Below are 16566 nucleotides of genomic sequence, written 5' to 3'. Positions count from 1 at the left end.
CCGCCGGCCGCTCCTTCGTCGAATCCGCCGGCCGCGCCGTTCTCAAGTCCGCCGGCCATTCCTCACTCAAGCCGCCCGCCGCCGCTCACTCAAGCCCGCAGTGTGTGACGCTGTGTGAAGCATTTTATGGAGGACTGTTTCCTGAACCTGCAGAGTAGCCAAAGGCTGTTGTACATTATGTTGAAAATAATGTGTTTTTTGAACCTTAAACCGCATAAACTCATTGCATTACACCAAATACACAGCATAATGTACTTTTTAGCAATGTCATATGACCCCTTTAAAATAAACTCTGAGTAAATATCTGAGAGAGTTCCCCCTAGATTTACCTGAATAGGGAAGGTGTGACCACAGATGAAGGTCTGGTACTTGAACGGGACATGGATACTTTCTTTGGGCCGCAGGTAAACCTGTGGAGTCTGTGTGCTCTCCTTTAGGTGAAACATCTCCTCCTCTAGAGGAGTCAGAGTCTTCGTCAACTCCTTGAAGTATCTCCACTCCTCACTTTTCACGATTACACTGAGGGATATAAAGAGAAAAAGATGAAAAACAGCAAAGTGAGAGAGACAGAGAGGAGAAGAAAAGAACAGCTTGAGGACTTTCTTTGCCTTGCCAGCAGTATTTTATTGGCAATGAAAAAGAGTATTTGAGTATGCATGATACAGTCAAACATAAGCCCTCACAGAACTGAAACTCCTGGGAGGGTACGGTTTAAAGATAACACACACTGGGTGTGAAATATTACTTTCTGTTTCATAGAGACAAATTTCATGCACAAATATATGAAGGAAAAGGGCATTTGAAACATCAAAGGCAGCACCTCCGGGCCCGAGAAGGCATCATTCGCTATAAATGAAAAAAATAAGAAAAAGAAAGAATTTAGAGGTGTAAAAACTCTTTTGTACTGTATACACTACAGTAGATGTGACACCAAGTCTCTGAACATTCAATCACATTCTCTCTTTAATAACAGAGAGCCAGGCAGGTGGCAGAAAAGTATACTTATGTGAACAAAAGCAAAGCCCATTTCCCTTCCATTCATAGAGAAGCATATCGTCACCTTGGAATTATAATCTGCATTCTGAGCAGTTTTGAGATATTGAGATTCAAAGTTTTTGCATTCCATATAGCGATATGGGATATGGGGAACAAGTCTCTTTCATAAATCAGTCCCAAGATGTACACAACTTAAAAAAAAACAAAACAAAAAAAAAACATCACATAATGTAAATAGGCCTAAATAGGAAATATGCCCAGGCCAACAAGTAGAAGATGTCGCTGCCCAGGCGCGGAACATGAATATCAGTCTTTCCAAACCTCTTTCCAGAGATCGTAAGCATTAGTGTGTATTGCAAGTAAATGATCATCTAATTTGCATTAGATTTTATAGAACTGATGTCAGTTAATAACAAATAATCTCTCGATTTATTTGTTGAATCTAGAATAAGGTTTACCTTATTACTTCCAGGAAACTTCCCTTTATCTTTCCATAAGATAACGTCCATAGAAACATCCAACGCAATCTTTTGCACTTTATCCATTCATTGTACCCATTTAGTAGTTGTTAGTTACTCTTGTCTATTCTTTTGATAATAAAACCACTTTTATTACACTTGTGTTGATAATACAGATAATACAAGAGGCTCTACAAGTTAACAATATCTCTAAAATCCTTCAGATTGGTCAGACTACAACTCCCTCCAATTTATGTAATTCTTATTTATTCAACAATCTTCCATGATTGTTCTTTACTGTCAAGGTGAAATTCCTGGCTGGTGCCCCGTAAAATAGTATGACCAAAACTAAATATTAATATTAATATTTAAGCCCAAAGCCATTACACTGGTGGTGCTACTTAAATCTAAAATCACTACAGTAGACACAAACAAACATGGCTTCTGGTGAGGGTAACTATAAATTGCTAAATTTTTAGTTTATATTATTTAAATGTCTTCTCTCATTGTGAATGGAAAACCCAAAGTGAAGTGATTACAGAATGCATTGAGCTTAAATTATGTTGCTCCAAAAATGATCAAAATTAAACTATACTACTGTTTAATAGTTTGGGGTTGGTAAATTTTTTATTTTTTTAAAAAAGAGGTCTCTTTTGCTCACCAAGGCAACATTTATTTGCTCAAACATACAGTAAAAACAGTAATATTGTGAAATATTATTACAATTTATATTTTAATATATTTTAATATAAGTATAAGTACTATACTTAAGTACTAAGTAACTCAACAGATTGACGCACCAAAATAAAAAGATCCAAGTAACGCAAGAGCGCAGTGCAAACAACGTTGTTAATATATTTTAATATGTAATTTATTCCTGTGATGGCAAAGCTGAATCTTAATATTTTTATATATTTTTCTATTTTTGTGGAAAACAGTTTTTTTCAGGAATCTGATGAATATATTATAAAGTTTAAAATCATTTTCAAAAAAAATCTTTTGTAACATTATAAAAGTCTTTACTGTCACTTTTGATCAATTTAATGCGTCCTTGATGAATAAAAGTATTGATTAAAAAAAAATCTCAATTCGAATGTGTAGTGTATAAAATCACATTTTTGTTTTTTTTGTGTTTCTAATGATGCATTGGAAATACAGAACAATCACACCAACTACTTTAAATCTTAAAAAGAGAGAGAGAGAGAGAGAGAGAGAGAGAGAGAGAGAGAGAGAGAGAGAAAATAAAATTCAGCTGAAGTATAACTAAAAAAACTGCTTCAGAGGACTGAAAACAAATTATGAGCTGCGGGACCTTGAGAGGATAAAATGAATTAGGCAGAAAGAATGGAGCAGCTCTGCTGAAATCTGGCGTATCCTTTAACTCGCTGCTCCGTTGGTTCAGCTTGTCCATATATAATGTGCGAGTACAGGTGAGAAACAATCTCTTCAGTAAAAGTGAAAGAGAGAGGTGATTTTATAAGGTTGGCTTTGTGGCATACATCAGCAATACAAACACAGGCCTGACATATCCTTTGCACTGGAAGAGAGAAGCATCAATTCAACACAAATGTACAAATGCAAACTCCAGATCGCAGGTATTTGTTTCCCAGGCACAGCTCTGTGCATACAAGAGTGCTTTGGACTGACTCACAGGGTTCACACACAGACAAACACACCGCTCCTGGGTGAGCAGTTACCTCCATGACACATCACAAAGTGCTTCAGTTTTATGCCACAACACAATGCAAACTGGGAAGACGTTTGCCATGCAAACATACTTCATGCAGAGAGGCAACGGAGAATATTTATCTTGTCCTAAAGCACAGTGTGTGTGTGTGTGTGTGTGTGGAGTTTAGGCTACTAATGTCTTTCCTAATTAAACGCTGAGAAATGCTAGGGTTTTAATGCCGTAATTTATTCAACCTCATCCTCCTAACTTCTCTCTCTCACTTTCTTGGCTTGTGCTCATCATGATGGAGTGTGCAGACTCAGTCTATGGCTTGCAGAAAACTCAGATTTTGTGCGGTATAATCCTGGATTGTGCATCTAGAGCTTCACACGGGACCTGGACGGGGGAAGATATTTTACATCAAGCTGCAATTAAAATAAGCTTGAATGGGGGGAACTGATTATTTATTCAGTGTTGATTTCCTACCCCCTGGGAAGCTCTTGGCCCCTGTAACGCCCCGCTGAGGAAAACTCATTCATTCAGATGTTCATTTTTAGGCTGTTCACATGTGAACGAAACATTGATCTACACACAATTTTTTTTTTCAGGGCTGTAATGCCAGAGGCAAAGGCTTTATTTGATCTTTGAATGGACAAAGTGCCTGCTGAGCATGATTAAAGTATAGGCTTACTACTGTATGTACATATTAACATTAAAGAGGTTTTCTTAGGGCATCTGCATATTGTACTGAGAATGTATTAAATTATTTTTGGCAGTGTTCTTATTATGAAAGCACACATTACGGTACTATAGTGTCCAAACACCTCAGACAAAAACTCACTATCAAACACAGTCACACACACTCATAGATTTCCATATAAAAGTGTCATCACACTGTTGTTCTGATAGAAATTACTAACAGTATTAACAAATTTGACTTAGTTTTACAAAAATCTCTCTAATAAAGAGGCAAAAGGCCAAAAGTAGGATGGATAAATGAATAGATAACTAGACAGATAGATACCCAGCTAACAGGGACCATTCTCAGAACTTTGGCGAACGTTGTGGCAAGGTTCAAAGGTCTCAAAGTATTGAACAAACCTTTGTCCGGTAATTTCAATAGAATGTTTGTTCAAAGTTATCTGGTCTTTCATAATGTTCTCAAAATGTCAGCATAAAACATTATTTATACTATACATCATTCATGGAACTTTTTAATGAAATGTTTTAGTTTGCATTCGACTAACATTTGTTACTATCCGTTTCAGAATATTTAGAGAACAGTCAAAAGTGACATTCCCATAATGTTTAAAAATAATAAAATGGAATGACTGCATAACCAAAAACATTTAGAACATTTAGAAATAAAATTTTCATGTTAGAAAATTACTCTTAGAACATATATTTGTTAGCTGGGTAGATGATAGTTTTTTTTTTTTTTATTCTATATACTTCTTCAAAATATCTTCTTTTATGTTCTAAATAATAATGAAAGAGCATTCAGATTTGGAAAGGCATGAGGCAAAGTATTGTAAATTTAAATTTAAATAATAAAAAATTTTGGGTGAACTATCCATTTAAGCTGCATGTTGGTATGGTGATATATGCACTGTTTTAGTTCAATGCACGTGCAAAGAGAGCTGCAAAAACCGAAGGGATCAACAAAAACACAAGAAATTATTCTGTTTGCGAGCGGCATCTAGACGCTCAGTTTCTTTAAGTTAAGCTTTAAGAGTGACTTGCTTTTGACCCTCAGCACTCAGTTAATAATGTATGTTATCGATAATGTAACCAGTCTGAAATAGAAGTTCTGCCAGACTGTTGCTCTAATGGGGTCCTTCCACAGGCCTATAAAAGGCGGTCAAAGTTCTTTAAGCTCCATAATCTAACTGCAGGAATACTGCCATTAATCAAAATATGACATTATGTGGCTCACGTTGAGATGAAATGTGCCTAGATGGTATTTCAATGCTCATATTTGGTAGAACTTGAAAAGTTTGACAACCACTGATGTAGTGCATTCAAAGGCCTAATATAACTCACCTGAGCTCTTGGTCATCACATTCAATGGTGACAGTCTGAGGAACATTGAATGGATTATTGAGCACGAATTCAAAGAACTCTGCCGTTCCGAGTGTGGCGTAGAGAGTGTGTTTGGTAGTGATGGCCTGAGAGAGCATGTTGGTGATCTCCTGTGCTTTACAGCGCTCACGATAGGCCTCAATCACACGCAGGTCACGGGAATGCTGCACACGCTCTGTCCGATGCCTCTGAAAGAAAGGAAATTCACATGCTGAAACTGCACCGGAAAGACCTAGAAACTAATAAAACTGATGTGCCTGAAGCATGGCAAGACTGTGCCAGGCTGTTGAGTGAAAAAAGAGTGAATTTAGGTTTGATTTAATCATTCTCACAGAGTGGGAGGAACTGGTGAATAATGCAGCTCAGTTTCAGTCGTTTCCTCTTTGGAGCTAAAATAAAGCTCATGCTTTGAAAGGAACACAATAGATCGCCCAAAAAGTAAAATTTTCATCAGTTTTACTGTATTTCGAAACCCATATGACTTACTTTCTTTCATAAAAGTTGAATTTCTGAAGAATTTCTTGGGAGCTCTTTTCCGAATAACGAAAGTGAATGAGAACTGGAGCTCTCAAGCTTCAACATCACAAAAAAGCGAAATAAAGTATCACAAAAGTGTCCCATACGACCCGTGCTCTATATTTCAAGTCATCTGAAGTCATATGATAGCTTTGTGAAAGGAACACATGAAAATTTAACTCATTATTAACTGAAAATTAGAATATCTGCCATAGTTCTAACTGGCACGTTCAAGAGATTTCCAATTTGTAAACAAATGACTCTTTTGAATTGTATCTTTTCAATGAATCAAGCGATCCAATGAAAGAAGAAAGTCAAATGGGTTAGAAATGACATGAGAGTGAATAAATAATCGATTTTTGTCTGAACTATCCCTTCAGGATCACATGGTGCACAACGCTAGTGAACGTCAATCAGCTCATGCTGAGACCGACAGCTTTTCGATCCTGCTCTATTGAAAACTGTCCTTCTTTCTTACCGTGATGTTTGAGCTGTCCTGAAAAGGGGGCGTGGCCTTCTGCTCCTCGTGTTGACGGACAGCTGCCATTCTGTCAATCTTCCTCTGGTGCACTTCTTTCGCGTCGGCCTGCTGATGCCGTGCGGCTCCGCCTACTTCCCTCATGGTGCTTTGAAGCAGTCTGGCCAGCGCGCTGTCAATTTCTGGCAATCGGCGGGCTCGTCTGGCATTGCTTGCTGCAACACACATATACACACGCATAAACAACATCTTTCGCCCTATGAGACACACATGCTGTCTTTCCTCACTTCCTCGGGGGCCACTTTTCAACCTCCATTTGGCCTCAAATCCATCTTGGTCTTTTCCAGTTATCCCTCCCACCCAATGAGACCCGCTTTCAGATATACCTGCACTGAGATTCATGCTTCAATGCGATTCAACATCACAACTAACATAATCCTGTGATTTAACACCAATAAAGACAGAACGACAGAGGATCAAAAGACGAAGGATCAAAAAGAGCCTGTCAGTGTTTTTCCTAAACCTAAATTCCCACTGTAGTCCTTCCTACAGAGAGAGAGAGAGAGGGAGAGAGAGAAAGATCTACATTGCATTGGAGACAATAGGGCCTCTCTGTGAGCATGTTGAAGCACTCTCTTTATCGCCATCTCATCACATACACATATACATCACTGACATACACACACCCCTCCTGTAACGGCCCACTCGTGGCCCAAAGACGTGTGGGAGCCACTGTGTTATTTTTCACTGGCTGTGTCTCAACTATCTTTGCAGGACATGACATTATGTGTCACTGATGTCTGCCACAGTCACAAGCAGCCTGCTCTTCAGTGTACAGATAAACCAGAATGGATACTGTTGCACAGACATGCACACACTTGCATGTTTCAATTCAGCTTCAAAGGGCTCTACACGATCCCAGCCGAGGAATAGGGGTCTAAAATCTAGTGAAAAATGTTCATACTTTTTAACCACAAATGCACATCTTGCACTAGCTCCGTGATGCGCATCCGCAATTTCATATGTAATCACGCTGGAAAGGTCACGTGCGGTTAGCTCTTCATCTGTGCAATGTTTTTAAGAAAATGATTGTTTCGCTAGATAACACCCCTATTTCTCGGCTGGGATCGTGTAGAGGCCTTTGAAGCTGCATTGAGACTGCAATTGGACCTTCAACCTGTTGGCCACCATTTAAGTCCATTATATGGAGGAAAATCCTGGAAAGTTGTCCTCAAAAACCTTAATTTCTTTGCGACTGAAGAAAGAAAGACATGAACATCTTTAATGACATAGGGGTGAGTAAATTATCAGGAAATGTTTATGCTGGAAGTGAACCAATCCTTTAATCTATCCTAACTATGTATGATTACACAGTTTATCCAATCAGAAAAGATCAATTTTTCAGTTGAAAAGATCACCACTCTGCCTAACTGTTTGAATGCTTCTAGCTGCAAGTTTGATTTCACACATCACTGCATTCTACAATGTGTCAGAATGCAATTCATAATGGAATACAAATACATGTTGCATTCTCAGCATTGCTGCAAGGCATGCTATAACGGGCATCTTGTAATGTCAAATTTATTAATTTTTTTCAACTACCGTCATGGCAGGGAAAGTGTTTTGAAAAACCTTGTGGAGCAGGATAGTTAAACTTAGTAAAAACATATTCAGTGTAATGGCAGGATATTTGAAGGTCTATCAGGTTTGTTCCACTACAGTAGTGGAAGATTCCACATTAAGTATGTAAAACAGAATCACCCACATGCAATTCCTTGGCCATTCTCATGTTTCAGGCCTGAAGATTATTATCTTACAAAACAATGTAATGAAAAGACTGATATTGTCTTCTCTGAAGACTTTTGCATACTACATTTCCATATGTCATAATACTGTGATCCTCTGTTGTGATCCTCAAAAAGACTAATCTCGCTGTCATTAGAATGAAGCTATAAAAAAAGAGAGTGAGAAAGAAGATAAATAAATATGGCCATTACAACTAGATAAGGGAATTCTCTGCTAAAACCTCTTCTGGAATTATCAGCAAATCCCACATGATGTACTTTTATAATTTCTCCAGAGCTGTAGAACTGCAAAGCTCCTGAGTTCTGGGGATATGAAGTCAAGGTTTGGTGATTTAGAGAGATGATGTGCTATACCATTAAGCTGGAGGACCGTTAAAGCAGGGACACCTCCTCCCGTAAAACCCTGTGGGGCATCACTGGGCTGGACCACATGGGAAAGCGATGGAGGAAGAGCCAAAAGACTCTGGGAATTTGTCACACTGCAACCTGTTGGAAAATAGAGTACAAGAAATTGAATCGAGCTCAGTCCAAATCAGTTAAGTTTGGTTAAATTAAGCTCAAATTCATGTCAATGTAAACAAAGAGCTTTCCAGAAGATAGCTTTGTTACTAAATTTTTATTTGTTCCTAACAGTTTGGCTGAATACATGATCTAGGTTACAGATAAGCCACATTTGTGGAGAATTTGTGATATTGTTTTCACATGTACACAATGACCACTCTTTGTCATAAATTCCTGCAACTGCTTCAGAGTTGCTGTAGGCCTCTTGGTAGCTTCTCTGATCAGTTTCCTCCTGGCTCTTGGAGTGACGTCCTGATCCAGGGAGGGTCTGTGTTGTACCAAATAACGTCACGAAAATTGGTAAATCCGGACCTGCCATCTAATGTGTGTTTTGGCCATGTAATGTTGCTGAAATTAAATATGTTATTACCTCTGAGTCAGAGCAGCGATCATGGAAGAGAGAACACAAGCAGACCGCGCTGGAAGCTGCTAATGCTCATCAGTAAATCAGTGGAAAATTAATAGAAATCATGATTCTGTCTGAGCTATGCGTTTTAAAACGAACACTAAGTAGTGTAAATGTAGCCTAACAGATGTGTAAACTGAAGACTATTTGAGCTTTATTAAAACTATTTTGCACTGATTTATTGTGTTGTTTACATTTTGTTCCTTTGTGCAGTGGCTCAGGAGATGAGTCTTTGAGTTTGTATAAACATCAACAAGCTGAAAAATAAAACCAAAGTTTTTTTTTTAGATAATGTAATCTTGTTAAAATTGATTTCATAAAATTGGTATCGAAAAAAGTATCGTTCAGGAACCGGTATCGAAGTCAAGGTATCGGTATCGGTATCGATATCGAAAAATTTTGAACGATACCCAGCCCTAAGTGTCATAATTATTTTTTTTTCCATTTAAGGTGAATGAGCTTATAGTTTGTCACAACCACAATGTAAACTGAAAATAAGCATATGAATACATACATATCTCAGAGATATATATATACCAGATACGTAGCCTATTTTGTTTTGTCTGGTGATGCATTGGCTTCATAAGTCTGATCACTGCCGGCATTTTCCTTCTTTCTTTCTCCGATCACAGTATGAGAAATATTAGGTAAAGCAAAGCATCCCTCAAAGACAGACTTAAGAATGACAGCCGAAGAGTTAGATTTACCATTAGAGATATGTTTATTCTGCTTGCAACTGGGTTGTTTTGCTTGTTTCACACAGAGAGACTGACCCTGTTGTTATTTGGCTGAATTGATGGTGAGTGGTGACCATAACAATGTGACAAAGAAAGATGCATTGATTGGTGCCTTGCAATGAGAAACGTTCTGTGGTCAAAAAGGACAGACAGGAATGTTAAACAGGGAGAAATAGAAGAATAGGCGGAGGAGTAAAAAAGAAAACTACAAAAACAATACTTATGCAGAAAAACTGAAATGTTGGTGTGGGTGAATACTCCTTGGCCAATGACCCTTATCTTACTTGTTCTCTATCTCTCAACTGTGATTGCTGTGCATTGAGAGGCAGTAAATTGTCTAAACTGCAGTGTAAGTGCTTTGCTCCCATGGGTTTCACAACAAGCACCAACCGCCCCAAACATTCAGTGGGCTTTACCTGTGATTACTGACAGGTGAAAGCTGTAATTACAAATCTGAGACACAGGTCAGGCACAGAACGGGTGATTGAAGGTGGGAGTGTGTGCGTGTGTGTTTCAGGGCACATCCTGTGATTGAATGAAACGTCAATGAAAATAGTAATAGAGGGATACATAAGACAGACGTCTACACATTAAACACACACTTCTTTTGTCAATTAGAAAACAACCAGAGACAAATGTTTCCACTTAGCATTTACCTGAAGAGCATTTAATTTAAGATCATTATAGTGTTTTAAAAATGGTGACTCAGTGAGCATGTGTTACACCAAGGAATAATATTTGATCCCAGACAGTGACAGGTGACTATTTATCATGAAAAAAAACTTGTATATGTGATATCGCACTGTGTACATAATTAAGAGAGATAATTGTATTTTATTTTAATTTGGTTGTTTTATGACATGGCAAGAACAGGGTAAAAAATTAAATAAAAATAAATAAAATTAAATAAAATATACATTAAATTAATAATTATTACAATTAAATGCTTACATAAAATAGTATAAAGAGAAAATCAAAAAAAAAAATATATATATATTATTTATATCATACCTGATTATATTAGACGTTCAGGCTGTTTTTATTAGTTTTAAGTTGCCAGCAGCACTTGATCCACCAACTTTACTTAGAAAGTTGGCGGGGGAAAAAAAAACCATCTAAATGCATAATGAAGGTGCTCCAGGCAGCACAATGAGAAATTTAGCTTTAATTACAGACTATTCAAGTAAGGTCAAAGTAAATGAGGAGAAGCAAAGGGGGGGGAACTAAATCAGAGATGCATTCAACCCCGGACAGGATTAGATTTCTCAGTGGAGGCTAAAGTTAGAGGAAAAACAGTAGGGAATGTGCTCCAAATTTTTACATTAATACTAACCTTTATGACTTTTATGCAATTTAAATATTCACTAATTAATAAAACATAAATAAATCATGCAAAGGAGACTACACCTTCTGACCTGTGTACCCTCTCACACTGCATGTACATATATTGTCAGAGATTTAACAGTGACAAACATATGTGAAACTGCATTTACCTTGGACTTCTGCATAAATTGGTCAATTGACGTGATCTATACACAACAACGAGCAAACAAACAGTCTACTCAAATAATGATACGTTTTAATGCTTTTACTGAACACACAGTGTAAACATTCGCAGTGCAAGGTGGAAAAAAGGGTGAATCCTTAGGCTAATGACTTCTATAAAAGCTAATTGGAGACAGAAGTCAGTTAACCTGAAGTCCAAACAATGAGACGAGATAGAGCTCAGCTGCCATATAAAGAAAACACTCTCACAAAGTTTGCTATTCACAAGTAGCATTGCCAGGTATGAACCATTTCCCTAGGCAAATGAGATCTCAGAACGCCTAAGATTAAGCATAACGTTGGAAAGGGTTATAAAAATATCTCTAAAAGCTGCAAAGTTCATCAGTCCACAGTAAGAGAAACTATCTACAAATGGAAAAAGTTCAGCAACATTGCTACTCTCCATAAGAGTGGGCGTCCTACAAAGATGAGAGCAAAAGGACAGTTCAAGAAACCAAGAGTGTCAGTTAAATACTTTTATGGCATCTTTGGAACATGCTAACATCTCTGTTGACGTGTCTATGACATATAACATGCTAGTAAAAAAAAAGAAAGGAAATAAAAATTATTCATTGTTTGTGTGTTAGTTGCTTAAGCAGACTGTGTTAGTATATTGTTGTTTAATTAAAGATCAGAACAAGTTTTATGACCAAGTTATGCAGATAACAGCAATTTCGCACAAATCCCTCACATACGGTTTCACATTCAAAATACTGCATTAAATCACATCAGCATTAGCTGAACAAATGAAGGGTTTGCTGGATTGTTCTGAGAGAAAACAGCATTAATATTAAAGAAGACTGTAATGAAATTAACTAATTTGTCTCAATGGAATGTGATTGTTTCATGTGTGACTCAATAGTGTAAGTGGGTCCGTTCGAAGACAGAGATCCTACAAGACCATTTCAAAGAACGTACATCTTAAGATTTGTAGTCTCGTTATCTGGTTAAAATTTGCTCCAATCAACAACCTGATCAACTCTATGCGAATGAGATGTGTTGCACTGCGTGAGGCAAATGGTGGTCACACCAGATACTGACTGGTTTTCGGACCCCGCCCCGGACCCCCCAATACAGTAAAACCGCACATTTTAGAGTGGCCTTTTATTGTGGCCAGCCTAAGGCACACCTGTGCAATAATCATGCTGTCTAATCAGCATCTTGATATGCCACACCTGTGAGGTGGATGTATTATCTCGGCAAAGGAGAAGTGCTCACTAACACAGATTTAGACAGATTTGTGAACAATATTTGAGAGAAATAGGCCTTTTGTGTACATAGAAAAAGTCTTAGATCTTTGAGTTCAGCTCATGAAAAATGGGGGCAAAAACGAAAGTGTTGCGTTTATAATTTTGTTCAGTGTAGAAACAGTAGATTGCAAAAGTTCATAGCTCCCGCAAAACTTTTCAAAGAGTTCCAAAGACTTCCAAAAAGCCTCTCATGCATATACATACACAACCCAAATCAATCTTGTACAATATTGTGAACAAAAGAGAGCCCTACAGCCTAACGAACCCATAGAAGACTGCTGAGCATCTACAACTTCAGCAAGTTTAATCCTGAAAACATCAGAAATATCATTCAGTTCTTCCTCAGTGTGTCTGATAACTTTACACCTGCCGGTTGGCCGTTTAATTATTTTTAGATGCCTCCATTAGACCCCTATTTACCCTGGAGAATACCTTTCTATAGCTTTGGAAGTCATTCACATATAGAGCTCTTTTATCTGTAGTGGAGCACATGATAGGATTTCCATTAGGAAGCACTTTCTCTTATCTTCTAAATGTAGCTTTGTTTTAGAGGAGATAGACAGAAGTCTACATTGGCCCGTTGCAAATGTATACCATTGTTTTTTGTATTTTCACCATGAAAGCAGATATAGGGGACTCGCTTGGAAAAAAATTGTTGAGGAAATGCGATTTTCTTTCCTTGTTTTCCTCTCTCCCGTTCCCCATCTCTCTTCTTCTCTGCTGAAATCTTCGTCATGCTTATCAAACGTTTGCAGATGAGCAGCGTGGGGGCCAGAGGCAGGCGAATTATAAAATCCTAATCTTTTCTCCCCTCCATCTGGCCCTGCGTCTCTCTCTCTCTCTTTGGTATAAAGGCATAAAGAATCCGGATGTGATAGAGCCTGTTGCTACTGTGAGAAGCTTTTGACAGATGCACCGAAACACTCTGAATTCAGAGATGATGTTTAACCTGTTCCATTAGTGCCGAATTAAGTTATCCGTTTCTTTTATGTGGATTCGCTGTTTGTTTAATTATTCACTTGTCTCTTCACATCAAGCTGAAGTTAATTAAAGAGGATTTCATTAAGAGCTTTTTCCATTGCGTTTTCGCATATGACAAGACGCCAATCATCACGAGTCCAAATACATCGGAGCTTCATTAATTCCCAATGATGTGACACATCCTATCCGAGAAGAAAATGTCGAAACAGGGCGGGATCGTGAAGTAAGACATCAATCCGGTGCTCATTACCCAGAGCGGTAGACTCGCGACGCCCCATCTTATCAAAACTTGACTGAATGTATTCAACGGACCACTCAAGCCATTCAAAATACATTTGAATGTACATAATAAAAGTCTTCCCCCCCCCAATCCCTTATTACTCTGACCAGTAATTGTCTTTGCTTTGACTTAGCTGATCCTCTGAGATGCTTTCAAAGGATAAACATCTCAGTAAGCCTTAGAGAGCGAGTAAACCTCGATCTCTTGTTAATGGCGACCACTCATTAGCAAACAAATAAATGGACAACGCATTAATCCCAGATTGAGATACGGTGTTGAGCAGCTTTTGAGCGGGTTGTGGATGAGTTAATTGATTCCGACCGCTGAGAGCCAGAGACAGAGGAAAGCCGATGGGTATCTGACTGTTTGGGTAATTTCGCAAGAAACACTTGCATTTTCACTGGGCCTCTGAGAAAGAGCTTAAGCAGATAAACATGACGACAGCCTCTGAATAGCTTTGATTCAGCTTGGATTTCCAGAGTGGAAAACAACTCAGATGTTAGGGTAACTAATGACGGATGCTTCTTACACTATAGTGATGTCTCAGAAAGCTGATTTCTTGTTCAAATTTTCAGAGGAATGTTAAAAACAAAGTGTATCATTTCTGTACCACTAGCATATCTATCCATTCATCCAACCATAAGTCCATCCAATCATCTACATGTATAGCTTTAAAAAAAAAAAAAATTTCCATAAGGCTTTGTGTCAGGTCTTCATTCAAAATTTCCTAGGTAAAAATGACTCATTTTACTTCTGATTTCTAATATTCAAAACAAAATTTCAATTCTAGTTCTAGTTTATCTCACTTCAAATTCAAGAATTGAACTGTAATTTAAAAGGCTTTCTAAATTCAACTCTGAATGGCACACAGCCTTGACAAATACAGAAATTGTTGATATTGCCACAAATCCATGTTTAAACTTTTCTGAGAAATAATCTTACAAACGGCTTTCTTAAGTATTTTACTTAAAAATGACATTAATTTATGGTGGTTAGCAAACAATCCTTACCAATGTTGCCAAGCCGCAGATGCAGAATTCCTTTTACGGTAGTGTAGACACTGATGGCTGGAGTGCTGCTGTGCTTGCTGTCATGCCTGCTGGCAAAGTTGGCATCCTGCAGGTACTCAGTAGTGATCACTTCCAGCTCATGGTTCACCTGGACGGCTGCACGGCCTTGACGCAGCATATGCTGCAGAAACAAATGTCAAATACTAATATTAAAGCTGTCGATGTAAGTTTTTAAATAGAGAGTGATCAATTATAAAAATTGTGCTAAAAATTAAGGCAATTTGTCATGCCCCCTGAATCAATTTTATTGATCTAACCATGTAGAACAAAAAGATAAACATAAATAACCAGCAACTAAGACATATGTTACAAGCTACTGACAAATGCCACTGCCTGACGACCTTGTGGTTGTGTTTGAATCCTAAATGGACCCTTTGTTAACTCTGAAAAGGTCAGAATCCATGCTAAAGATGAACAATCCAATTATGTCGATGCGATTGTATCTATTTCTGGTCTTGTTTTGTTTTAACCTTTATTCAACAGCTGTCATCGATGAGAGCTCTAGCCAAGAGACCTGCGGTGGCGGGATCTAACAGACGCAGGTGTCCTGAAGTATGGCATGCATATTTCATAATTTCGACATGACACTCCCATCTGAGCACACTAAATAATGAATACCGCAGAAAGGTTTCGATGTGCAGGGTGACTGTCTGAGTGAAACAGCTGTGTGAGTTCTGTTGGGCTATTAATGAGGGCAGTATTTGTACCCGTGTCAAAATTCTGTGTATGGCTTGTGGGGTTATTACCAACATGGCAAGTTGAGGACTTGCAAGGCTGTTGCCAAGTAGAGGAATGTGAGGTGGGTGGTAATGTTTTGTTATGGTTTATGTGGGGCGAGTTGGGTTATTGTAATATTACTGCTGGTATGCAGTACTTTGAGTCTTTTGAGCATGTTTACATGCATGACCTTATGGAAAAAATGTTGACAACATGTAAGGTCATGTAAATGCCTTTATTGGCATTCTGTCAACTTATTCAGTGAGCAAATGTCTTTGTAACTAATTACTTTGTGACAGTTTTGACTGTAAGATAATGTCATTTTTTTTGTAAGAAAATCCTGAAAATAGAGTTCTTTCATAAAATATGCAGTATCATTCAAAAGTTTGGGGTAGATAAGATTTTCAAATGTTTCTGAAAGAAGGCTGCATATATTTGATAAAAAATATATCAAAAACAGAAATATTGTGAAATATTATTACAATTTAAAATAACTGTTTTCTATTTTAATATGTTTAAAATGTAATTTATTCCTGTGATTTTTCAGCAGTCATTACTCCAGTCTTCAGTGTCACATGATCCCTCTGAACTTTTATAAAGAATATCTCTTTGGATTTGAGACTTTAGTCTTTGCAACTTTACAGATCTTCTTTATGCACCAAGAGCTTGTAACACTCCAAAGAGAAAGGAAAAATTGAAATCGCATCATATGACCCCTTTAATCTTTATTATTATCACTGTTTAAAACAGTTGTGCATCTTAATATTTTTGAGAAAATAGTGATACTATTTTTTTGATAAATAGAAAGTTCAGAAGAACAGCATTTTTTGTAAAATATTGAAATATTTTATAACATTATGAATGTCTTTACTGTCACTTTTTAAAATGTAATTAACTTAATTTTCTGTAAAGTTGCTTTGCAACGATTTGTATCATGAAATGTGCTATACAAATAAAACTTGAATTGAATTGAATTGAACTTTTGATTAGTTTATTGCATCAATGATGAATATAA

General features: G+C 37.5%; 1 protein-coding gene across 1 annotated transcript in view; it reads right to left on the bottom strand.

Moving 5' to 3' along the window:
* Window positions 1–16566, bottom strand: part of nphp4 (nephronophthisis 4) — a 163441-nt gene that overhangs the window by 13150 nt on the left and 133725 nt on the right. Inside the window, exons 17-21 of the mRNA XM_016559763.1 lie at window positions 14775–14955; window positions 8359–8490; window positions 6200–6414; window positions 5167–5393; window positions 330–519 (exon numbers count right to left, since the gene is read on the bottom strand). Of these exons, the coding sequence (XP_016415249.1) occupies window positions 330–519; window positions 5167–5393; window positions 6200–6414; window positions 8359–8490; window positions 14775–14955 (945 nt within the window). The remainder of the gene's footprint in view (window positions 1–329; window positions 520–5166; window positions 5394–6199; window positions 6415–8358; window positions 8491–14774; window positions 14956–16566) is intronic.

This window comes from Sinocyclocheilus rhinocerous, unplaced genomic scaffold (assembly GCF_001515625.1).
Source record: "Sinocyclocheilus rhinocerous isolate Xijiao unplaced genomic scaffold, SAMN03320098_v1.1 scaffold558, whole genome shotgun sequence".
NCBI lineage: Eukaryota > Metazoa > Chordata > Actinopteri > Cypriniformes > Cyprinidae > Sinocyclocheilus > Sinocyclocheilus rhinocerous.
This window is presented reverse-complemented; position numbering and strand designations above follow the sequence as displayed.